At 39.4% G+C, this 26,981-nt stretch overlaps 1 protein-coding gene across 1 annotated transcript in view; it reads left to right on the top strand.

Annotated features, from left to right (window-relative positions):
* ENTPD7 (ectonucleoside triphosphate diphosphohydrolase 7) overlaps positions 1-26,981 on the top strand; it is a 154,198-nt gene that overhangs the window by 22,198 nt on the left and 105,019 nt on the right. Inside the window, exon 4 of the mRNA XM_085606314.1 lies at positions 24,695-24,900. Coding sequence (XP_085462440.1) covers positions 24,695-24,900 — 206 coding nt within the window. The remainder of the gene's footprint in view (positions 1-24,694; positions 24,901-26,981) is intronic.

Here is a 26,981-nt window from a genome sequence, read left to right as displayed (position 1 = left end):
GTATGAGTACATATGATGAGTGAGTACATGTATGAGTGACTGTACAGGACTGTTGGTGAATGAGTGGATGTGTATGTGGATCTTAGAATTACTGAATAGGTTGTTGTAACTGGTATTGGTATGTCCATTGTTTTTAAAATTTTAATTTCTATTTTTGAATGTGTGTATCAAAGGTTATATTAGGGGCAGAGGTGGTCTGCCACTCTATCACTAGGATGATGTCATCAGTGATGTCATTTGAGATGTCATCAGTGATGTCATGAGTGATGTCACTGACCATGTCATGAGTGATGTAATATGTGACGTCATCAGCAGTGCATTGCGGGCGCGCGAGTTATAGTTAGCTGAACTAACTATAACGGGGGAATTTCATTGGTTTTTTACGAGTGAAATGTCCAGCTAACTATAACATGTGTGAAACCTTTGGTTTTTTCATTGAATTTCTAAGGTTTTTTAAATGCTAATTCCTAACTATAACGTGTGTGAAACCCATGGTTTTTTCAGTGAATTTGCAAGGTTTTTTTAAATGCTAATTCCTAACTATAACGTGTGTGAAACCCATGGTTTTTTCAGTGAATTTGCAAGGTTTTTTAAATGCTAATTCGTAACTATAACGTGTGTGAAACCCATGGTTTTTTTCAGTGAATTTGCAAGGTTTTTTAAATGCTAATTTTTTTTTTTCTTCTATTTTTTAAACATATATATTTTTTTAATTTTCTATCCTTTTTTTAAGACATTGGTTAAATTTTTAAAATTCAATAATATGTTTTTTTAAAAATATTTTATAAAATAAACAGGTAAAATTTATTAGCAATACATTTTTTCCTTTTTATTTAAATTTTTTTTTTAGTACGCGTACCGTAAGCTTACGGTAAGCGTACGGTTTACGCAATGCCCGTAATTTATCTACGCTGTTTGCGTATAGTTACGCAATTTGCGTAGCCGCGCAAACTCCGCGTGGGACGCGTACGTGTGTACGCTACATGTGCACGTTACGCGGAAGTGTCGGGTAGTGACTGTTATGCGCATGCGCGCAAGCGCGTGTCTTTTTTACGCGCATGCGTACTTTTGCCGTAAGCGTACCGTAAGCGTACCGGAAGCGTACGGTAGGTCATGTGATCATGAAACACAACTTTTGATTGGATGAAACTACTTTCAGTTCTAGAACTCTCCTACACCACACCCATTCCCCTCATTTCTGCTTGTGATCCCTTAGGAGAAGGAGCTGGGTTGTCTTTGTGATACGATGGCAGAACAGCAGAGCCCTTCTGAGAGTGAGGCTAGCACTAGCAGCACTACCTTGAGGCAGAGAGCGAGGAAACAAAAGACCTCTTATGTATGGGATTATTTTACTTTTCCTGAAGGCCAGCTAAAGGTAAATGCACCTTTAGTGACTTGCAAGCTGTGTCAGAGTGTACTTTCAAGAGGTAATCCTGACAGGAAGTATTCCTTTGGGAATCATACCATGATGAGGCACCTCAAGGATGTACACAAAAGGACACATGCTCGACTTACTGGAGGTAACCCTTCAGTAAGTCAACCAAGCACATCCACAGCAGCTCAGCCTGGACCATCATCTGCAGGGCTGAGTCCTTCTTCTGCAGGTCAGGTGAGCCCTTCATCTGTGGGGGGAGCATCTCCTTTTGCTGGCCCTCTGGAAATTAACCCTCGGTTTGCGAGGGTTGAAGTACGGTGCGCCCATTGTCACGATCTAATTACTTATAGGGAGAGCAGTGTTTCCCTAGTGAACAGTAAAATAGATCAGCACACTTGTCGTACCGTCTAATATTCCCAATCTTTCTTTCCTCTGTCCCTGCATGAACACAACGGCTCTTTTAAGAGCCAACCTTACCTTTCATCTATTTTTTATATATGTTTTAAAAAAAAATTATTTTTTTTTTTTTTTTTTTTAAAAACACTAAAAATCAATTATCACATTACAAGGTCCGAGAGACTACAATTATTATTATTGACTTACCATACCCACTCAAAAAAATATTTATTCATTTGTTTTTAAAAAAAATTGCTTTAAAAATGGTTCTAGTTTTCGAAAATTTTCTATATCAATCTGAAAAAAAAGAAAAAAGTATTAATATTTTTAAAACATTTTATAATACAGTACACATATTTACATATTTATCAAAAAATATTTTTGCCTTATTTTTGCTGTTTTCAGAATATATTGCATTTCACTATAAATTGTGAAAGCAATTGCATTCATCATTTTACAGCGGGCAAAAAAAAATAACAATCTCAAAGATTGTATTAAAAAAGCCCAGAATCTCTTTTTACTTAAACTTAACATTATAAAAAATACATAATATTCTAAAAATATCATCTAATACCAATACTTATTTCTTTAAAATACCGTCTGATATGTTTGTTTCAGAAGTATAATCACAATATTATATCTCAAATAACTCCACATTACATCTGGTTCCATTTCCTTTAGGCCAAATAGTAATTTTAAAATTCTTTTTTGATTAAATTTCCAATGGTAATCCAATAAAATTCTAAAGTTTTATTTGTACAGATCTCACTGATTCTCTGTAACATATTGGTTCCCGAAAGATTTATTAATAATATATTAAGTCCACAATAGAATTGGTTACCTTTCCACATGGCCAAATAGTAATTTAAAAAATCTTTTTTGAATAAATTTCCAATGGCACTCCAATAACATTCCAAAATTTAAATTGTGCAGATGTTACCGATCTTCTCTAAATTTTTGGTTTTCCAAAGTTTCATTAAAAATTAAAAAAGTCCACATTACAATTGGTTATCTTTCCATTAGGCCAAATGATAATTTAAAAAATCTTTATTTTTGAAAATTCCAATGGTAATCCAATCAAATGGTAAAATTGTTTTGTCCAGATCTTGCCAAGTCTCTCTAAAATTTAGGTTTCAGGAAGATTAGATAGGAATTTGCTAAATCAAAAGGCAAACGTTGCTTAAAAACCAATTGGGAATCATTACACAGTGTCCAGCCTTTTTCACATTTAAGATAAACTGTGTAATGTCCAGAAGTAACAGTAGGTCCTTCATGGAAAATTATTGCAACAGTTACAAAAGTTTTTCCTGAAATTGATAATTGCTGTCCTGTAAACTTCTTTATTAAAGTATCCAATTTTGAACCATCAGCTCTACATCGTTGCATCATTAAAAGTACATACTGTCCGTATTCCTTTAAAATTAATGTTGAAAACATGTCAGATTGACACTCACCGCATTGCATGCTATGATTAGCATCTTTAACTAATTTAGCAAAAGTGACTGTTTTAGTCTCTGGCAATGTCAAAAAAATAAACCTTTCATTATCAACATTAGAGCCACATATATTATAACAGTTTTCACAACTATGTTCCCATTTATAAGAGAGACCAAATAAATTATCAATTGCAACTTCTTCTTCTTCCAGTACCTGAAGAAAAAACATCAAAAATTCGTGTGCATCTTGCTGTTCATTTTGAGAAAACTGTGTTCGTCCTGAACATACATCTAAAAGTTTTCTAATTTCAGTAGCACTTTCTATTTGAGTTTTATCATTACTCAGCTTTTGAAAAAGGAGACTCAGCTCTGAACAGAATCTTTTTCCCTGATTTACTATTATCTGCTCTTGCAAACTTTCCAGATAAAATGCAACATTCAGCACTACATTTGCGTAGCAGTTGACACCAGAGCTATTTTCAAAATGACATCCTACAACCTGTTCTTCTTTTTCCTTACTCTTTTTGCTTGCAATTACATCACTCCTCTTTTTTTTCCTCCTCTGTACATCTTCATCACAGATATTCTCATTTCTCCTTTTACGAGAAACTACACGTTTCTCCAACACAGGATACTGACCTAAATGAGGAGCATAGCTTCTTCTTAATCTATTATACTCCTTTACACAATTTGTATCAGCACTAACTTTTGAGTCATCAAAGTCTATCATGAATAAACCTGATAATGTTTTCACTCGTGACAAAGCAACATATGCCATACCTTCTTTGAACACAGTTGAACCAATGTTCACAAATGCACAATCTACAGTCAATCCTTGAGACTTGTGAATAGTTACAGCATATGCTAGCGAAAACGGAAACTGCTTCCTACGTACATATAAGTCTTTCACAAGCATGAAACGAACTGAACAACGACAAATGTCTTTAACTTCTTCTATCTGATCAAATTTTATTTTTAAACATTCAATTCCATCTTTTTTCTGATAATTAATAAAACCCACAACTCTTCCCATAGCTCCATTAACTAAACCTTTTTTAACATCCAAATTTCTCCTTAAAAATACTCTACAGTTCATGCAAACATATAGATTTTTTTCTAATCCAGCTGTTTTGGAAATGTTCTTCTCTAGTGAATCCAATTCATTTTTCAGTGTGCCTGTTACTGTGACAGTAATTCTTCCATCCTCTATTTTGTCCACTGCTTCTAATTTCCTGATCTCTTCCTTTTCCAATTTCAAAAGCTCCTCATTGAATATTGAGCATTCACGTAGAGTTGGCATTAAGCAGATGATACTTTTCTTTTCTGCAATGTTCTTGTATATCTTCTCTGCAACTATTTCTTCCTTTGGAAATAAATTATGTAGCAGCCGACTCTGTAATGCTTTTTTGCCAACTTCTGTGAGTAGTCCAATTCTGATATCTTTCAGAATACTTCCATATTCTTCATCGCTTGCTTGCCTCATATTAGTAGTAAGTTCCTTGTACTCAAAGAAGGACCAAATATTTGTATTTCCGATGCTTCCCAATGACTTCTTTGTGTCTTCATGTGTCACAGTATTAAACACTGGTTGTCCTTTAACTGGAGTAAGTTGCAAAAGATCTCCAAAAACTATGACGTGTTTTCCACCAAATAACATGTCATAGTCTGTCTTCAGAATTTGCTGCATTCTTAAATGCACAAAGGCAAGCATTAAGTTTGAAACCATGCTCACCTCATCAATAATGAGAACTTGCATCTTCTTCAAGACTCTTGAAACTTCCAAGGATGCTTCTCCAGTTAGCTTGTTGTATTGTATTTTGTTCTCATGCTCCACTGGTAACATTAGCAAACGATGTAAAGTGATTCCTTTTATGTTATATGCTGCTAACCCAGTTGGAGCAGTAACCACACAAGACAAAGTAGAATCCGTTTTTTGCTGTAGGTAGCTTCTGATGACTTTAATTAGGAAACTTTTTCCAGTTCCAGCTTGTCCGCTTACATACATCCTGATTGGATGAAATGATGTGCATGAGCACTCTTTTTTTTTTTCATGTAGAAATCCGTGATCAATTTTGTTTCTGATCTCTTCATAAATTTGTTGCTGCTCTTCGTTCAGTTGTCTTTCCAAATTTTGTAAGTCTATAAATTCTTCTTGAGCTTGATTCATAGCCGTTTCCACTTCATTCATGGCTATTGATGCTTCATTTTCAACGATTGGTTGTCCTAGGGGATCTTGACTGAGTGTTTCTGAACTTTGGCTGTCCTGAGAACTGTCTCTAGTTATTTCTGCTGCAATTGTAGTTTCCTGTTCAATTTCTTCATTTAACATTTGCAGATAACTTGAGAATGTACTGCATTGTATGCTGTCTTTGCAAGCATTAAAAGAATCTTCATAGCTTTGAAATTCTCCCAGTAATTCATCCTCTGTACGCCATGGTTTAAACAACTGTAAAAGAGCCAAGTAGTAAAATTCCTTCTTGTCAGTAGTGTCGCAACTCAGCTTCCTGTGATTTATCAAACTTCCTTTTGTTTGCTTCACCAAACATCCTTCCTCACCAATGACTTTATATTTTCCATTGTTGATGTCTTCTGCGGCTTTCCGTGAATAAATGTAGTTCTGCAGCACTTCATAGAGACACATGTTCTCCAGATGTTGACTTCTCTTGGGATAATATGTGTCCAACATGTTTGATTTCAAAATATCTGTACTTTCTGGGTCATTCTCGGCCAAATATTCAATTTCTCCAACAGATTTTAGTACCCGATTTCTCATTGCTGCAAGGCCTAAACTTGCCCAAATTATTCTTCTTGACTTCGAGTAGAGACTTGCAGAAGATAACCTATCTGAACATTCGTAGGATCCAATTTCTCGATGCGATAACATCTTCAAACTGAAACTGTACAGCTTCTTACTGACGGTCTTCTCGTGAGAAATCTCTTCCCACATTTCCTTCAATTCTGTTTTTTCTGATTTTGTAATGTAAGATGTTACATATCGAGCAACAGCAATGGAATTGTCAGCTACATACTGTATATCCATGTTAGCGTTCCACATGGATAAAATGACTGGGTTGTAGTCATTTATATTTTTTGATTTTTCTTTTAAGGTTGTAGGTATTCTTAGGTGATTTTCTTGTGATAGTATGTCTCACAGCTGACATAAAACTGTTTACTCTTCCATTTGAAAGAACAGGTCTAGGAAATCCAAATCGACATTTAGTGTAGTATTTATCTTTGCTCTTGTATTTCCGTCGACAGTATTTTCCACACCGATGACTTTGGAAACGTAAAACTTGCTCCTTTAACTTTTTCTCTTCTGTGCTTTTTGGTATAGCACATGTTGCATATTCTTCAATGTAAGATAACACTGCTTCATCAGTATCTGTTCCAAACTTTGGGGCATCCTTGATCCACAACAGCATATGAATATGAGGAGCACCTCTTGCCTGGTACTCTTTTCTCCAAACGAAATCTACTACTTCTCCAAGAGGTGGATTTTTTTTATTGCAGATGAAGGACATCATAGCCTCAAATCTATGATTGAAATATCTGCAAACATTAACCGGATCCAATGAGCACAGTTCTCCTGCTGTCTTGTATTCGATGTTTTTAATGTTTGAATTTGCCTCTCGTAGAAAATCCAGTAAATCATCCCAAGCGTACTCCGCACAGCTTAGGGTAACGAACCATGTTGGTGTTCCTAAATTCCGTAACATGCATTTTAATTCACCATGGCGTCGGTACCAATATTCATTTGTCCCACGCTGACAAGCCATCAGATTGATCAGTTGTGTTTCCAAATGATCATCTCGGTGCTGCACTTTCTCCATAAAATCCTTAGCAGACACATTTTGTAAATGTACTCCACTTTTTAAAATGTGATTTACTGCATAAGACAGTGCAGACAAGTCGCTTTCAAATAAAAGATGGAACAAATAAGGAATACTTTGTCAATCTGGGATCTTCAGCATATAGTCTTGTAGTCCGATACTCAGAAGCTGGAATCTGTTCCGGACGTTCATCGTATCGTCCTCCTTTTTCTTTAGGAAACAGCTGGGGAAAACATCGAGCTTCCAAGCTCTCCTCCCATACACTCACGGGATTTCCTTTTGCTTTCTTCATCTGAAAGAGATCAATATTGTCTCCCATAACTTCTTTTGAATGAAGAGGATGTATGCTAAAATGTTCATAAATTTCTTCTTCCTTTGACTTGTCCACTTTTTCAATTTGTCCAGTTGGTGTTTCTGTGTCTTCTTGTAAATCTTCTTCTTCTTCTATATAAATTGATTCATACCATTTGTTATTCTTTTTCAAATACAAATTTGCTCTTTGTACTTTCCGTACATCTACCAGCTCCTGCCAAATCTTCTTATTCTTTGTAGGTACACCATTAACCAGAATAATTAATGGTTCAGTTTCCAAAGTATCCGCATCAATAGTTTCCATATTTGTTTTCAAATCCAAGGGCAAATACACCACTCTACCTTTTAAACCTCTCAGTAAATCAGAAGGAGGTAATTTACCAGTTTTGGGCTCCATACGTACTATGGTCTGGAACGGATGAACACATTGAATGAGTATAGACTCATATGTATTTAATTCAGAAAGTTCAGCAGGAATAGCATCCAATTCTAAATTCAATTCTAAATTATTATGTACTGCTCTGGTCGGCATTCTATTTTCCTCTAACTTGTTGTAACAGTATTTACAAATACGCTGTACTTCACCCAATTCAAAACAATTTTCAAGAAATATATATGTGGCAAAATCCTTCCACTTATAATTATCTTCATTTTCACTCTTTCTATAGAGATCAACATACCTGGTTTGTTTTCTATAATGAGTTCTGCGGCAACAAATACAAGTAATATTTGGTCTTTCATTAGAGATTATTGCAAATTTTGTTATGTGATCATTAAATGTCTTACAGAGGGTTCTACATTCTCTTCCACTTCTTCCTCATTTACTGTGTCCTTCTCTGCACTGTTTTGTTCAGGACCAAAGTAACAAAACTGAATTTCATCAACAACCTTCTCTACATCTGATACCGTTCCACGGAACAGAGCCCTATTCAATTCATCTAACTTTATTGCTGGACTTTTAGCAAAATACAACCGTCTCACAAACTTTCTCATTTCAGTATGATGAACAGCCAACATCCTAAAATGATGGAAAACACTATTACACACTTTCCTAGATAGACAAGCCAGAGAATGACCCTGCAAACCAGTATTCTCTCTCACTCCGCACGGATCTAGACTTTGAAGCACCTTAATCTTCTGTTTTATACTTTTTTTACTAAATTCTCTTAGAAACTCACGAAATTTGTCAATAGATTCCTGACGCACAGTGCAAATACTACTACAATTCCAAGTGTACACTGGGGCTTTAGGACGTCTCCCCATAGCCTCATCCGCCATCACTTGTACCTCATCTCTTGGAACCATTATCTCCTTCTCCATTATGCAACCATTTTTTACTTCGTAAGCACGACCTCTGGTGTCAACTGCATGCAGCAAACTATTACTTTGAAAATAGCTCTCTTCATTAAAAAAAGGTTCACTACTTGAACTATGCATCCACTTTCCTAAAAACACTTTACAAAAGTTTGTTCTGTTCACTACTCTTTTCCTTTTGCTATGTGATTTCAGTACATTAACCATTTTGTCTAATGTACGCATCCTATTCAAAATTAAAATGAATAGTTTCCTTTTTAATTCTAATGCCTTTGCTGCAATGGCTTCAATTTCTTTTTTTCTTTTATAAAACTTACTCTTTTGCTTATATTTCTTCACATCCTTTATCAAATTGGACATAACTCTTCTCTGAAACATTTTTCTACGTATCTCTTTAAACGCTGTTTTTCTATTTATGTAAATCTTTTCAGTTGCAGAAGGTATATTTGCATTAACTAAATTCTCAATTTTTTCCTGTCCTTTTCTTTTCATTACATTCTTTCCAGTACAGACATTTTGTACATTTTTCATTCTTTTGAATATATTTTTTAGAAATTGTTTTTTCTGCTTACCAGAAGATTTTTTCTTTTTCCCAACATGAGCATCTTCTACTAACTTTGGTCCTCCAGTTGTCTTCAAATATAGTTTTTTTTGTGAGTTTTTTGAACTCTGGATTTTGTAGGCATCTTAAATTTTGTTCACTGCTCTTCAGCAATACCTGGAAAAAAACTAAAAAAAAATTCCTTTATTTTATTTAAATATATTACTACATTTCTTTTCACAATAGTCACAAAACGAAATTTCTTTGCCAATTTGAATGCACACTTACTGCTCTTTTTTTTTGGCAAGTGATAATCACTTTCACAGACTGACACATTATGAATCCACTTGTCAGATTTTTTTAAATGCACATGTCCAAACTGCTTTTTCAGACCACCACCATGTGTATCCTGGGTGACTGCCTACACTCCAGCAAGGGCAACCAGACTTAGTGATGCTGAATGTCTTTGCATTACAGACTGAAACCTCAAAACCCACTCGCTTGTAAATACTGTGCATGATTATACATGGAAAGGAGCTGGGTGTGTGCTAAGAGTCTGCTTCTGCACCAAAAAATCGCTCCCCCTTTTTCCTACTAATGCAACTGTGAAATCACCAGAGCAAAACGCAATAAATCTCTGCCTGTAATTCCTATTTGCACACAGAGTCATGTTTTCACATTAGTCACAAAACGAAATTTCTTTGCCAATTTGAATGCACACTTACTGCTCTTTTTTTTTTGGCAAGTGATAATCACTTTTACAGACTGACACATTATGAATCCACTTTTCAGATTTTTTTAAAAAGCCCATGTCCAGACTGCTTTTTCAGACCACCACCATGTGTATCCTGGGTGACTGCCTACACTCCAGCAAGGGCAACCAGCCTTAGTGATGCTGAATGTCTTTGCATTACAGACTGAAACCTCAAAACCCACTCGCTTGTAAATACTGTGCATGATTATACATGGAAAGGAGCTGGGTGTGTGCTAAGAATCTGCTTCTGCACCAAAAAATCGCTCCCCCTTTTTCCTACTAATGCAAATATAAAATTACCAGAGTTGTACACAATAAATCTCTGCCTATATTTCCCAACATGTGTAACCTGGGTGACTGCCTACATTCCACCAAGGGCAACCAGCCTTAGTGATGCTGAATGTATTTGCATTACTGAGTCCAACCTCAAACCCTTAAACTATTCATTTTTTATACCAATACACCTTAATTTATTGTGAAAACATAGTCCATATTATTTTACATGTTCCTCACATTTAAATTTCTCCCAAAACAGAAAATAATAAACGCAACTTCAACAAAAAGAATTACATTTCTATTTTTCATTTCTTAATTTACCATATACATCCCCTCTCAAACTCTAACCTCACCTTTTAAATTAGTTAGTTGTGAAAGAAATGTGGCACTCAAACAGCAGATTATCAGAGCCAGGATCTCTGTTCTCTACACCTCTCTCCTCTCAGCAGAACCAGATAATGGCAAACTTTCCCTCTATTTTTCCACACATATACATGTAAGTTTCAAATCTCAGTGCTTCCCCCTTTTTTTCAAATGTAATCACACATTTCTATTGGTTGAAAACCAACCCTTTTCCAAAAGTACCCTGCCCCCAACTTGACTTCTGCCTAGTACCCTTCCCCCAACTTGACTTCTGCCTGCTACCATAGCAACAGCTCATGGAACACTGCTGTGTGGAGTTAGGTCAGAAGTTCGCCACACAATGTTTCAATTCCACAGAGCAAGAGTGCTTGACTTTTCAAACCTAACAGCAAATCCATAGTACTGTTCTTTGGTAACACATTTTTTTTTACCAATACAAAACATGCTTCTATTAATTTACACATACAGCCTAGTTTTTATTCTAGAATGGTATGAAACAGCCAATCAGTTCTTTTTGTTTTGTAAAAAATATGTATGCCTCCATTTCCAAACTGTCTTTCTTTTCATATTGCCATTCTACTGAAAGACACCTCCTGAGTGCATCCAGTTCTCCTTTGAAGATGTTCACAGTGTGGATTGTAGGGCACAGCTATGTCTTCTGGAGTGAAAAGTTTGCAGAGAAAACAGGTATGGTGAGAGACCTTGCTTTGCCAAATGTAGACATTAAATGGATTGGTCAGAGAGGGTTAAAGTGGCACCAATTGATGCCATTGGTGAAATCCTTCATGCAAATCCAACACCCTGACCTCATAATAGTGCACTGTGGTGGCAATGACCTAGGCACTTTGACTGGGGTAGGTCTGGAAATGCTTATGAAGGACACCTTTGCACAACTGTTTTCACTTTTCCCTAAAACTGCCTTTGTGTTTTCTAACATATGCCAAAGGCAAAAATGGAACTGGTCCAATCATTTCTGTCCGCAGATTGACAAAGCAAGAAAGCACGTCAACAAATCTGTTTCTGCTTTCCTCCGTGACTATGGTATGGGTTCCATTTACCACAACAACTTGCGTTACGACATGCAAGACATTTATAGAGGAGATGGTGTGCACTTCAATGATGAAGGGAACAGAGTCTTCCTCTTGAACCTTAGACTCTGCATCGGTACTTACTTGTAGGTACCACAAAAAAATCACTTAATAAACACAACGGCTCTTTTTAGAGCCCCCTAATATCTAAACACTTAAATCTGAATTTCATTTTTTTTTTTGTTTTTTTTTTTTACCGTACGCTTACCGTACGCGTACCCCGTGATTTTTTTTAAAATCAATAAATGTTTCCTTTGTACTTTTCTGTCCTTCTTTGACCCCCTTACAAATGTTAGGGGGTCTGTAACTCTCTCCCTTGCCCCCTTTTCAAGATATCACTCTTTTTTACCGGAGTGAAATACACAAAATGGCGGCCGCCGCTTCCTGGTTTCGGCCGATTCGAATGTTTACTAAGATCTAACAGCCAATCAGAATCGCGCTCGCGCACGCCACCGTACGCGTCCGGTAAGCTTACGGTAAGCGTACCGTAAGCTGGCTCAGATATATATATATTGATTTAAAGGCTATTTTCTCAGAATCTACTGAACAGATTTACACCAAACCTACAAAAGGCACTTCCTTGACCTGAGGACTACCTCTCTGCCAAATTTCTAGTAATTCTGTTCAGCCGTTCGGGCTGTAGCCCTGTCTAAAGGTCCTATGGAAAAATGCATGGGAAAAACGCGTTTTGGGACCCCCCTTTTATCTCAGCCCCCGCTTGACGAATCCCCCCGAGACTTTCAGGGTAGGAGCGGAGCATAGCGCCCCACCTATTTTGAGAAATTCGCGAGGATTCGTCGACCGGCGCCAAAGTTATTCCAAATAGAATGTTGCGGATTTCCTATGGAAACAGGGTCCTAACTATAACTACCTACTGGCGACCGCCAGTAGGTAATATATATATATATATATATATATATATTGGAATTAGTGTGGGTTTGAACATAAGAACCTCCTTTTCTATATATTAATTGCTGCTATGTCTATTTTCGCTTAGTTAATGTTCGGGCCTACTAGGCCGCAGTACTCAAGATGGCGTTCTCTGAGCCACCCTGAGCGCGCGATAATTTCTGCGCATGCCCAGATAGCTTTGGAGATCACAAGGGAACATGAACTCCTGACATCGTGTTCCTTGCCAAGGTCGATGTGTTGCGGACTTGACCACAAGCCAGAAGATGACCAATTGTGAACCAAAGAAGAGACAAAGAATGAACCTGTCAATAAGACCCTTTTGCCTTGAAAAGATACATCTACTGTTCCCTGTATGAGAACTAGAACAGTGACAACTTGTGAACTTTGTGCAAAGTCACTATTCAGAACCAGTTTGCTCTGGGAAGAGTGCAATGAACTATTGATAACCCCGAACTGTCCAATCAGAACATTTTGTCTGCCCCTAAAAGTTGCCATATTTTGTATGAAGTAAGACAAGAGATGGTATAAGAACCCCTCATCACGGGCGTTCTTCTTACTTCGTTGTTCTTAATTTCTCGGTTCTTCTTTGCGAGATAATTTGCAGTTGCAGTGGGTTGGAGTTAGTGGGTTCGGAAGGAGTTCAAGAGTTGCAGTTGTGGCTACGTTTGTCTTTGGGGTTATTCCTATGTGGTCGACCTGAAGGTATTCGTCACCTGTTTATTGGTAAATGATTTGCTGCAAATGTTTTCTAAAAATTCATGCTTTAATGAGATTTCTAAATGTTTAATTACTCTTTAATAAATCTGAATTCAAATTATGAGTTGTAGTATATAGATGTAAGGATAAAAGAATTGCAAAAAAATTTAGATAAACAAAATTGAAATAACAAGAAATGAGTTTGTGGTTCTTAAATTAATCGCTGAAGATATCAAATGTTTTCTAGACTTTAATTGTGTTTTAGCTGGTTCTAATTCACCATCAACCAGTTGGTCCATCGACCAAACAGTGGAGTGCCTTGATGATAAAGTCAGGATTCTGAAGACTGTATATAGAATATATATAATTTAGTAGAAAACTAGTCCTGATAGGTAATAAGGTACCCACCTGGTCCAGCAGCATTTCTCCTGTGTACAGATTCGAGTGAGTTGTGTGGATGAGAAGCGTGTTGGTGTTATGGGCCCCACCAATGAATGAATGAATGTATGTATAAATGAACTGTGGTGAATAAGAATCTGTGACATAAGGAGATTATGTAAATATTGTCCTCCGCGCTGGATCACAGACACTCTCCTTGCAATTAGAGCAAGGAAGGGAGGGCGAAAGTGTTTGGAATCCATGGAGGCCAGTCATCGGCTGTATGGTGAGGAAATGGAGGGACTGTAGTCATCGAGCAACCTCTACCCCCCCCCCCCCCCCCCCCCCCCCTGTTGTCGGTGATTTTTGAACATTTTGGAGGAAGAAACAAAGACCTTCTGGATCACAATCCGGACCGAGCCGCATAAACTAGGACTGGGAAAGAATAAGTGACTTTGGAGAAGGAATTAGAAATAGGTACATCAGTTAGGAACCAGCGTTTAAAGAGTAAAGGAGCCACTCTGTGGACAACTGAAGGGCGAGGGGATTAAGGCTACGGGTGGTGGAGGTGTAAATTGATGATGTGTTTCTGTATTTGTTTTTTAAATGAAAATCGATAAAGATTATTGAAACATAGTGATAGCCGTGAAACTATGTGTACCAGAATTACAGGATGAGATCTAGAAAAGGCCAAATCACTGGGGGCAAACACCCTGTAATAGACGAGGGTTGGTTTATTTAAATGTGACTACAGCTGCACCAGATGTTGCACTTTAAAAGTGGCATATATGCTTCTTGGCATTAGCGCCCACCTCAAAACATTGAACTAGACATCGCGTTTAGGGCATAAATTCAGGAAACAACCGCAAATTGGAGTGATGCTCACGCATGAGAAATGCTTCTTAAAAATGAGATAAACTGGCACGCCCCAACAACCCCCGCACACTGCACGTATTAGAGAAATGGACATTGAAAATAAGAAAACGAACCGAGCTCTCCCCCCCCCCCCCCCCCCCCACCCCCCCTCCCCACTACTTTCCAGGTGCTGACAGCCAGGCGCACCTGTTTCTGGCACGGGCGGCTGCTAAAAAGGAAAAGATGGGACTGTGAAGGGGAGATGTGTTGCTTGAAGCGACTAGGTGGTGGCTTGGGTTACTGGCATTGGAAAGAACGTAACTCTGAAGAATTGGGCAGGTTATGATGTCGACATATGTGACGTCAGTTTGCTGACTACAGAAAAGTAAAGGCATGTTATGATTGCTTGTTGAAATGTCAATAAAATAAACAAGCAAAAAATGTTTATCCTTGCATACTTGGATTTAGTCTATTTTTTTGAAGCTCAACTTCATTACATACGTTGTGTTGACATTGTCCCATGTTATATATAATGCATGCAGTCCTAAGTTTCCATCTACTGAGACTTCTCTTCCTCTCCTCTTTTCCCCCCTGCTCTTGACACGTTGAGGCTTTGAATTGCTGTTTACATAGTATTTCTTCACCGACGTGGTGTAGGAATCGGGGCCTTATGGTTGAGGGAGCATGATGGGTCTAATATTCGTGTTCAGACGTCTGCCAAATTGATTACCGGTCACTGGTCATTGCTTGAATAGCCTTTATGTTTAAGGTACCATAATTTCGAGGACTTTTTTTTTTGTTTTTTTAAACCTAACTGTGATATTTGTCTTAAGGAAACCGTCCCGAACAACAAGATCGGGTGCAATTAGCTCACTGGGTATATTCCATAGCACAGCGTTTCCATAGCACAGTGTTTCCATAGGACAGTGTTTCCCTGATTATTTCTTTGAGAAAGCATCTCCAATTTGGGAAGCATCCCAAATATTTCACGGTGCCCATGCCACAGATTTTCGCAACCTTGTAATATGATGCGTTAATGTATGTGGCATGCAGGTGGCATGCAGTTTTACATATGTGCACACATCATACCTTTAACCCAACCTCTATATTTTAGTAACAACTAGTACTCTTCAATACATCTGCCCACAATTTTTTTTCTAGTCTTTTTTTAACTTGCTCCATTGCACCCCCCCATATAATTCTGCTCTTATTTTATTGAACCGTTTTTAGTTTAACAATTGTGAAAACCATACAGATTATACGAATACTACAAGCAAATACCTAGATCACATGTGGATCGAAGGTATTAAATAAATGTGCAGTAAAGTAACTATGTAATAAATGAAACAAGTGGCGACACAGGTTATCTCATTCTACCTTTTGAAATCATTTGGAAACCTGGAATAAACCTGTTCAGTCTTTTCAACAGGAGCAGAAGAGAGGGCTTGTTCATAAGTCAGTCTAAGTGATCATATTGGATGTCCTCTACCAAAGATGACCGGTTACTAGCTTGGAAAGTAACTCCTAACACAGTCCTGCGGTGACACAAAAACAATCCATTCATGACTACGGACTCCAAATTGCAAAGGATGTCTCTTTTTTGGGACCCAACCCACTGGAGATTTTAGTCTGTAACCAACTACAAAGTGCATGTTTGATTTCATGTTAACACGTGCCGGTACGCTTCACGATTCCACATTGTTGTCACAAATGATAAATAGGTCTGCTTAGGTACCTATAACATTTCCACACATCCAGAAAATTTCAGGAGTCAAAAGTGACTTTTTAATTTTGACATGGTGTGCAGTATTTTTTGTTCAGTTTTCCTAGCGCACAAAAGGTGTTGACTCCCAATTTGATGGCGCTACATTCTCTGGTTATATTGCCCAGTGTCTATTTTGGAGAATTTTCGCCATATCTGGTTTAGTTTCCAAAACGTCTTTGGTACAGCTGGAAAGATGTTTGATTTGCCCCTTTGAGAAAGCTCTATGCTTGTTGGCTGCAGAGAACTTCTTTAAATTAGTTGGGGTTAATAGTGACTGAATATTGTGTGAGACCTCGTCTGCAGTTGCATGCTCTGTATTGAGTAAAGTAGTTACTGTTCTTAAATGGAACTTTCTCTCCAGAGGCAAGGGTATTTGCCAAGGTGTCCTGCCTTCTGTAACTTGTTCTATGTAATTGATACAAATAGATCACGATCATTCCCATATTGCCATGTACTGCAGGACATATTAGTACTTCTGTTTGAAAATACTAGGTTTCTCTCCCGTTTCTTCTATGAAATTGTACAGATAGCCTTGGTTCCCCTCCCCCTTGTATTAACTCCACTGTTTTGGTTTGGGATTTTATTTAGTACTTTCTCTGGGTGTGGCTATTGGGACTTCCTGTTATAAAGTGCAGCTCAGGGAATAGGTTTATGTTTTTTAAATCCTGAAAACCTAAAATGTGGACTCCAATTCACAAAGCCATTTCTCCTCTTAGACCAAACACCGAGTGCCACATAGTCTGACTCTCGGAGGTTTCTCGACAACTTGGAAATTCTTTGAAGGAATCTGAATGTCATGGAGCTGCTCACCCAGAAATATGGGCAAAGTCCTGTGGATGAGGAATATAGTTCAACGATTACCCTGGCACCTCCGTTGTGTGGAGGGGGTAAAGGGGGTGACCCATCAGTTTTGCCTGTCCTGTAGGTCACAGCAGCTGGCCTCGACTAAGTGGATGTAGGGGTCAGGGAATGCAGATGGTGTAGCGAAATGGCTTACCCAAACAGGTTCATATTTGTAGAGATCCCATCATGCAACCTGAACTGATGCGCATGGTGGCACTGAGCAAGTTCTTGCCTCACAGCAACATTGTCTCTTTGTATTTTTACGGGGGAAGCTTAGTAGCAAGTTCCTCCTATACCTTTCTTCCTTTTGCATAACTGCAACATCGCTTCATCAGAGTTTTTGCATCTATTACATGAAAAAATATATATTCCGCTAAGGTTTAGGAATGTATGCTACTGCAATAAGTACGTTTGAGAAATGTTGGACAATGACCTCTTTTCTATTATATTGTTGTGCCTAATTTTGAGGTCTCGCCTGGCGTGAGCTGCGCACATGCGCAGTCTCGCTGGCGAGATTTAATGATTTTGGCTATTTTCTGTAAAGGGCATTAAGCCCCGCCCCTCTTTTCCATTGGCAGGTGTCACTGTTTATGCTAAACGGTGGCCAACCATTGGAAAAGAGACGTTTACCTGCCTTCTTTGCGTCATAAAAGGATTCTTATCTTTATGGGGCCATGTGTTTCAAACACATGGCACCATAAAGACAAGAGATCCTCTTTCACGTTGAAGCAGGCACGGAGCGCACAGGGTCACGGGGAGGACAGGCTGCTCTCGCTGCCTGCCCCCTCTATCACTGGCTGGGAGACCTGCACACCCTTATAGGCTGCTGTCTCCACTTTCCTTAATGTGTGTTTCAGGTCGGCGCATCTGGAGGGGGAGTCGCCAGTTTCCCTTCCCCGCACCTCACTGGAATTATCAAGGACGCAGCCAGCCCCCTTGCTTTCTGTGTTTGCATTCGCAGTTTGGACAAGGGTCGGGTTGCAGCTCCTCTCACCCCAAGCCTGCACGACCACGATGTTTAAAATCCCTGCCCGCCTTTCCAGTACCTTAGCAATAGACTTTTTAAAAGCGTGAGGAAACGGATGCATTTCTTTTTTTTAAACTCCCTGTTCTTTGCAGCTGTGACTGGTCGCTTGTAAAGCGCTTTAGAATCTTTGGATAATGTCCGGCGCTATATAAAAATTCGCACAAACTAATACTTGCGTGATTTAATAATGTCTAAATAAACAAACAGTATGCCTGGCAAACAGGTACATCACAGCAAAACGGAGCAAAGCAAAGCAAAGCCCTAGCTAGCGCCGTGACACCGCTCGGCATGCTACAAGTGACTTAAAGAAGAACAGCCATTCGTAATATTATTGTGTGTGGAAGGCAGTGTGAGCACGGATGCTTCTGAACAGCAATCTATGATGTTTGATTTTGCGCCTATATTTTTATATAATACTTTAATTTTTTTTTTATTTCTGGCGGAATCTAAATCGACTCGCTGCTATTGGAGGAGGCTATTCTTTATAAATTGCATAAAACTGAGCACTCTGAGTGTGTGCGTTTGCTCCACATGTGTATCAGTAGGTGCCACTGGGGACGTACTGTGACATATCTTCCTGTCAGACCCCGTCCGTGTGCTTTGTGTGTGTGTGTGTCAGTTTTTGATTCGATTAGTGTGTTCTGGGTGTGCATCAAGTGCACTTGTGTATTTTTGAGGGGCCCGAATCCGTGTATGTGCTCCTTATGCATGCGCGTCTCAGTACATTTTATTTGTGAGCGCGCATCGCAGTGCGCATTTTGCATTTGGACGTAAGGACTTAGGTTCACCTAAGTGGATACGCCAAATTCACACAAATGTGTTGTATCAGTGCACATGTGCACACTTCACCTCACTGCTCCCTGCTCAGACTCCCTTTGTCTGTTGAGTTACACAGGAAGCCCTACATTCCTGCATACTGCACCAGATTTTTTTATTGAGCTCCGGGGCAGGGATCGCGTTGGAATTGGATTCTTCTTTTACCGAATGCTGCCCATGCTGCCCATCCCCCATTCTGCCACATATGGGTTCACACGCTCACGTGGCCGCCTCGCAGCATGCAGTTGGTGTTGGAAGAGAGGGGGCAGATGCTTTCTATGTTCTCCGTGCATTTGTACGCCGACGGGAGCTATGTTAATGCAGCTTCGTCTCAACTGCGAACTGGATGACTTGGACGCCAGGAACGTGTAGTTACGCCTACGAGTAGGGCGAACAGAGTCCACCGTTGAATGATCTAGATACCTCGGTACAACTCGTTCTTCTTTGTAGTCTCTTACATAGTTGCCAACTGGAGGTCTGTCATCTGTGACACCTTCATCCTTTTAGACCACAGCACTTTGTGTACACGTTTTTTTGAGCACCTACGTAGATGACAGATTAAACTACACGTCCCAGAATACATTCTGCTGCTGGGTAAAAAGCCCAGGCTGGCTGAAAGCGTTGCAGATGTCCAGGGCCAGCTTTAGCATTGGTGGCTCACATCAATTAAGTAATGGCAATTTTAAAAGACTACAGTCTATGCTGCTCGGGTGTATGACACATGGAGGAGGGATTTGAAGCGTGACACTTCATGTTAAGAGTCCCTCCTCCAAGCACAAACACAGCAGTGGGTTTCTTAGTACACGTTTGTTTATTTTTCCATGCTCGTGTTCCAATCTCTGCACATTAATTTTTTATTTATATATAGTATTCATATATTAATTATTTCTAAAGTAATCTACCAAGTTTGATGTTTTCCATTGTTTGTGGTCCAATGAACCTTTAATTTTGCACCGGTTTCTAAACTTCATTCAAATAGTCCCATTCATGCGTTAAAAAAACAATAGTGCTCACAGGCTGCTCCTTCTCCCATGCTCTCCTGAAATCATTCAGTACGCAAAGCCCGTTGGAGTTAGTTTCAGTGCTAAACATTTTTTCACTTCACATGTAACGGGCATTGGCATAGCCAATAGGTCTCGCCTTTGGGACCTTTTAAGTGTTTGGCCATGCAGCACATTATCTTGGGTTCTACAACGTCTACAGTTAAGAGTCTGTTTTATTGTGTAGGTGGTGGCAGTGTATACTTCACATATTGCGGGGTACTCCCACTTCATGCTGGTCAATGGGCACAGACTTGCCTGCTTACCATGTGTTAGTGCACCTGCTACAGAGTTGTGTGTATTTAGCAAGCCTCAGGACTGAAAAACAGAGCCGGGCGAGATTTAATGTCAATGAGAAAAATGCACGCAGCGTTAGTTCAGCAGGTTCTGCGTTCGTTGCGGAGAACTATCTCCCAACCAACAAACACAAGGAAAACTGTACAAAAGGACAATGTTTCTTTCAGATGCATCTGATAAAGACAATATATAAACATTTAATCTGAGGTCTTGGAAGACACTACGTCTTTTGAGAAAAGCTCTGCTGAAAAGACAAACCACTTTCAAAAGAAAATTACGAACTGGAGAGCATGAAAAAACAGCGTTATCTTGTATGCCCTCTGATTAGATGACTTCTGTTGACATCTTTTCAGGATACGAAACTTCTGAAGATGCAGCCATGAATCATGACAAAGTGGCAGAGTTGGTGTGGGGATCTTGATATGGCCATGGTGGCAGAGAAAGCAGTGTTTGTAAATCGTGGCTGCCCGAGGAAATGGAACGGGGTATGGGGGGCCTGGAATAAGTACAGGGGATACATTTATGAACCCCCCCGACATAGAGTAGAGGAGGACTCACATACTGAAAACGACGGGGTGCTGGAAATGTAATGTGAAGACAGTTCTCATTTTATCAAGCTGTTTATGATTCTATAACACCAAGTGCCATAATTTTCAACAATGCAAAGGTAATGTTTATATATATTTGATTAATGTATCAGAAGTGTCTATGCCTTGAATATGAAAATAATAAAAAGTTTCCCCAAAAAAAAGTGGCAGAGCATTCAGAGAGGGGGCAACAATGCCAGAATTCAGTCCCAGTTTGGGGTGGTGGGTGGTCACTAATCAGCAGAGCCTGAACACGGGGAAGAGGGCTGACATATGTGCAGCGAAATAAAAACATGCTCACAGGTAAGGTAAAACCCTGATTCCGTCTACCTGGAGCTTCTGTAATTAGTGGCACTCTAGAAACAGACGTGCTAATGGCTCAGTGTTGGCAGGACACTGCTATCCAGACCCTTGCTTCTATTTTACAAACCATTCGTCTGGTGCATTAGTCCAGTTGGACCAATTAAAGCAAAGAAAGACTATAGCTTCCAGAAATCACTGCTATGTTAATTAAAAGGAGGGGGCTTGAAGTAACATGTCAACGCTACTTGGAAGTCTACATCAGACATTAAAAAGTGCGAGAGAAAAGTTCTGGCTGGTGTCTTACCTATGCGCAGTCTCAGCAGCTGGCTCCGCTCCATCCACAGGTGAGCCAGTGCCCTGAGGACAACTCGCAGGCTGACGTCTTTGCATAAACAGGTGTTAAGTTACTGGGTTCCTGCTCTGTTCTATTGCAGCACACAACTCATGCTCGCATGGGAGGCCAGAGACCGATATTAGCATTGTAAATGACAATGCCTTTTATTTAATTTTTAAAAACCAAAACATAAGAAAAGGCATTGCCATTTACAATGCCAATAGCTCAAACTTGCGTAAATGCGAGACCTATTGCATTGCAAATGCTTGTTGTATATAGTGTTTGTTGTGACCAGGAAAGTATAGTGCACCTGGTAGCAGTGACCTGAAGAGCGAAGAAGGTTAAATGGCATTAGACTATTGGGAAAGTTCATGGCTATTTGCCTTGGGAGATTTTTAACACTTTTACCTCCTTTAGACCCATCCCACCTGGATTTTTTTGTGTTTTACATCCTCATAGTAGTCTGTTAGACTTATGTCACTGATCTTCAAAATAAGTTTTTCTGATGTCCCACGATCTTTTTTTACGCAACGGTCTTTTGTCTAGTGCACATTTTACCATGGGTGTAGTCTCATAACATTTTCAGCAGGCCTGCAGCTTTCCATGAGGTTAGGATTGCCGACAGGAGTTTGATTCAGCTTGTGGTGGTGTCACAGCTACTATGTTCTGGTAGCCTGCTGGCTGTTTTATTAGTGAGCTGTGGATGTATAATGTCGGCTTTAAGGCCATAGGGGTTAGTCAATTGCTTCTACGATTTGTAGTTATGGAGAAACGTCCATTGCCACGAACGTATTGGATTTAATATAGGGTCCGGTTTGTAGATTGACTGTTTTTGCTTATGGCTTGCCGTGTTCCAGTAATGTGGTGTAAAGTTTACTTTTGAATGATTTTTGTCTTAACTTTCGTATATATTTTGTTGTTCTACCTTTTTTGTTGTTGATGATTTTATTGGAACTTTGTTTTTGGGTGGGCACTACACAAATACAAATGTATTCACAAAAGGTAAACTATCGTTTGAGAAGAGCATATCATTTTGCAAGTTTGCTCTAATACATTTTATATTATGGTGAAAAGTAAATTTACTGCGAAACAGCAAGGTTGCAAGCTTCCGGCTGATATTATATCCCACTTAACTTAAAGGAACCAACAAATTAAATCTTAATACAATTTAAGTCTCTCATAGGACCGTGCTTTACCAGGACAAAGGAAATATTGTCTTCGCAAGAACGCGATGAAAAGCAGCTGAGCCTGTGTATCGCCTTGTACTCATTTGTCAGCGCCCAGATTTGTTTTCCTGTAATGCAATTAAAGTGTGGTTCCTGAGAGCTCTTGTAATGCCTTGGTCTTCAGGTCTGAGCTCTGCAGCCATCTTTTCTGCTGGCAAAACAAGTTCATGTAACATAACATCCTGTGGCCGGAGTCCTGAGGTACTAATAAGGAAGAAGAAGAGCGGCTTGGTCTCAAGTGAATGACAGTTGTATTGGGTTTGCGCTCTTTATTATCCATAATGCGAGCTCTGGGGAGGTGTTATTGGTGCTGGTGCGAAACCTGATGCTCAGATGGCCATAATTGTGTTTGAGCTTCTAGTCTGGTGTCATGATCTACAAAGCTAGCGGTGACCTGAGGATGATTAACTTGAGTAATGTACTGTGGGCACTGTAAGTGACTGCAAGAGAAGCAAAATGGGAGCTGGCTTTGCAAGGTCGATTAACCAAAAACCTGTATCATCGATCAATTGCAACATCAACTTCAAGAGACTTGTTCTCTGTGATTTGTCTTGTAGTTTGTTCAAGTGTTCCGTGCAGCCCTTTCGTGTCTACTAGATTTAGTGAACAATTGTCAACCAACCAACAGTTATGTCTTTTATGTGAAGTTAATATTTTCCTCGGGGTGTTATCTGATTTGAAAGACGACTCTCTCTTTGTGACCACTATGGTTTTCATATATTTTGCTGCAAGATAGATTTCTGAATACCATGCATGAATTTGCAGAATCAGTCTAGCCTTGTGCTTTTTTGACGTTGCCCTTTCAGCATTTTCTTTCTTCAATTTTCGGCACTGTAATTTGTAATGAGAGAATGGATTTTATAATGAAAGTGTTCTTCGTCCCTGGAAACCTCTGTCAGGTTTTTGAAGTGATGTAGTCTCCCAATTCTCCTCTCTGCCCCATCTCCAGGCTGATGGCCCCTTTGGAACCAGACAGAAAAGTCAACTCTCTTCTACAGGCGCATCTGCCAGTTTATTCTTTATATCTGGCAGTGTGACTGTGTTCAAAATACTCTGGCTTCATGTTTAGCACTGTGCAAAAACGTTTAAACCTATATCACCAAAATGCTTACTTATTTAGCGAATACTTTTGAATATATGTACATTTAACACGATTGACTAGTATTCGCTTCCATTGTGTGCGGTGTAGGTGTTTCTCAATACCATGTGTGAGAAAGCACTTATGTGAAGTACCTGGGCCGTGTGCTTAGCTGAATGCACTTAAACGGAATTGGGAACTGTGAATTCTAATAAAATGGCTTTAGGACTCTCAGCAGAAATGAAGTAGCCATAATTTTCGAAGCATGATACCATTAGCGCGTCAATAATGCAGAGTTGATGCAAGGGTTGTTTAAAAAATCAATATATTTCCACTTTGGCTGAATAACTGTCCTCTTTAGGCCTCTCTCAGCTGTGATATCTTCAACAATACTTGTAGACGTGAGTGCTGCACTTCAGCAGTACAGAAAAATTGTTTCTTTGCAGTCCATTTACGTTCATTCCTGTGATGTCTGGCACAATGTACCTGATCGGTAATGTTTACTGCTTGAGGCCCAATCAAAACCTCAATTGTCTCTTGGAGCTTAAAAAATGGATATTACTGTTACTCAACTTGGTGGTACTCATTGAAAGTAGTAAATGCTGTGTAGGTCCAACAAGAAATCAGAGCAGTGACCTCCTGGATGGGAGCTATGCCATTTGAGCTTTCTTCTGACCTAATTTGGTATTTACTTTATTAGACCTCTACCCATAGATTTCTACAAGGGTTAAGGACCAGGCTCTTCTAGAGCTCAGGAATTATAAATGGGGAATTTCTTTTGTGTAATTGCTGTTTTTGGAAACCTTGTATGGACTCTGGCACCTAATTTGGATTACCCTTACCCCCCATCAGGTACTTGGCGCGGGTCGGAGACCTTGAAGCCACCGATACAGAGAACCCCAGACTGAGCTATGGCATCGTTGTCGACTGTGGCAGCAGCGGCTCCAGGGTCTTCGTTTATTTCTGGCCGCAGCACAATGGCAATCCTCATGACCTCCTGGACATCAAGCAGATGAGAGACCGAAACAGCAAGCCAGTTGTCAAGAAGATCAAACCAGGTACCTAAGCTTACTGCCGTCACGGCCATACGCAAATCACGCCCACCAACAGAGTTGGTAAGGTGCAACGTGAAGCACTAGGTTTGGGATGTGTTAAAGTGTTACAATGCAGTGGTCGATGGTGAAACTTGAAGATGCTGAAAGTACGTCTTGAAAATAGAAATTGGTGGTGAATGTTGACTGATGCAGGAGTAGATGTGCTCTGTTTACATACTCCCATTAACAAGCTTTTGTAAAGCCAACATCTTTGGTTTAAATGTGCTAACACATGAAAATGGAGGCACCAAAAGTGCACTTTTGTGCAGGCCTGTGTATAAATGCGTTATTAGAGCGAAGCCAGACAAAGTGCAATGAGAGAAATTCAAGTATGACACCATTGAAGGCTCCCTTGCCTTGATTGTAGCTCTGTTCCTATAAGACGTGAAATGAAGGTGGGATGGCATGGAAGTCTTCATCCTGCATATCTTTAATATTTGCTTTGGATGTAACCAGAATCCTATGCTACCTTAAATTTGAACATTCATGCCTGGTGTTTTTGGGGAAAAAAGAGAAAAATACACTTTTTGTGCAGCAAAAATATTATTAACTTGCAACATAATGCTTTCAAAATGCTTCTTTGCTGTAAAAGTAGCTGGATAAAAGTGTGAATCTATGTTTTATTTAAAAAATGTGCTTGCCACTTTCTTTGGAAGAGCACGATTCCGTAGCTAGAGGTAGGAACTGCTATGACCGTGTTACTCCAAAAAACCCATGCCTGTAATTTAACAGTTGGACGAGTAATGTTTTCAATGTTCCTTTGGCTTCTGCTACTTTCAGAAGGTTCAGTATTTTTGCTTCTGTTAGTGGCACTTTAGGTTGCTTATAAAACATGCTCTGATCGGTCATCAGGCTCAATGCGCAAGTGACGTCATGAACAGGTGGGAAGTAAAAGGCCATATGTCTCTGTTTGACCCTAATTTTAACAGCGTCTTATTGATAAGTTAAACACAACTGGGCTTAAAGTCAATGCGCTGCACTCTCTTCAGCTCAGCTGATTCAACCAGGAGAGTGCAAATGAATCGCAGCCTCTAATATAACAAAGAAAACCAAAAAAAGTGATGGGTGGATTGTTTGATATGTTCTCAGGAACTAGTAATTTCTTGGGGGTGCATTCCAGTCCATCGGTTTTTGCCCACCTTGCCACCTCAGATGGGACCCAGCGATATGCAAATCATTCTTGGTCCTTCTCTAATACAAACAGTCCATCCCCAACTTCCTGGCCTAGTCCCATTGGAACAGGAACACAAGCATCCCCAGAGCAGTTTCGGTTGACTTGAGCCGTATCAGTGGAATTCCAGCTTAGCTGTTACAGCACGGTGAACATGGGGCCCATGTTTATGCATACCTGTCAATCTTAGCGTGTCTCACTGAGGAAAACAAGCAAGCATTGTCAATTTCAAGAGGTCTAGCATATAAAAACTGATTGCCTCCTCACTGAGTGGTACGTTTAGTCACACAGTAAGTCCTCATATAAGCACCTAGTCATTCCTGCACGCATGCAACCATATATCCACCCACTGACTCATTGTTTCCTTCATCCAAATTCCCACTCCCAATAAAACACACAAACTCAACAAGCATTTACAATATAAACTAAAAGAATAGATGTGGCAAAAAGAAAACCTGCTGCTGCCGCCTAATCATTGCATGGCATATTCTTGCAATAAAAAAATAAAATTAAATATGGGAGTGGGTAGCTGTTTTGCAAAGTATTGAGTATAGTATTGTCGTTTTAAAGTTCCAGCATGGCTTTCACGTGTAGAAGTAATATATTGGTAGCCATCACAAAAACTGTTGCCTTCTAAGGTAATTTATGAGATTCTGTGTAATAAAACACCTGTCTACAAGCCTTAATAATGTGTAATACCTATCCATTGGTTTTAGCATCTGCTTCCATTAATTAGCAACTCCGGGGCTACTGTTAATAAACAGATCAAACCAGTGGCCTCAAATATAGTCTTTCCCAATGAACGAATTGGGCTATAAGCCTTTAAAATTTACTTGTGACCATAAGCAATACAGGGCGACTATATTGAGCATAA

Source organism: Triturus cristatus, chromosome 1_2, assembly GCF_964204655.1.
Source record: "Triturus cristatus chromosome 1_2, aTriCri1.1, whole genome shotgun sequence".
Taxonomy (NCBI): Eukaryota; Metazoa; Chordata; class Amphibia; order Caudata; family Salamandridae; genus Triturus; species Triturus cristatus.
Note: the sequence above shows the minus strand (reverse complement) of the source record. Positions and strands in the feature narration are given on the sequence as shown.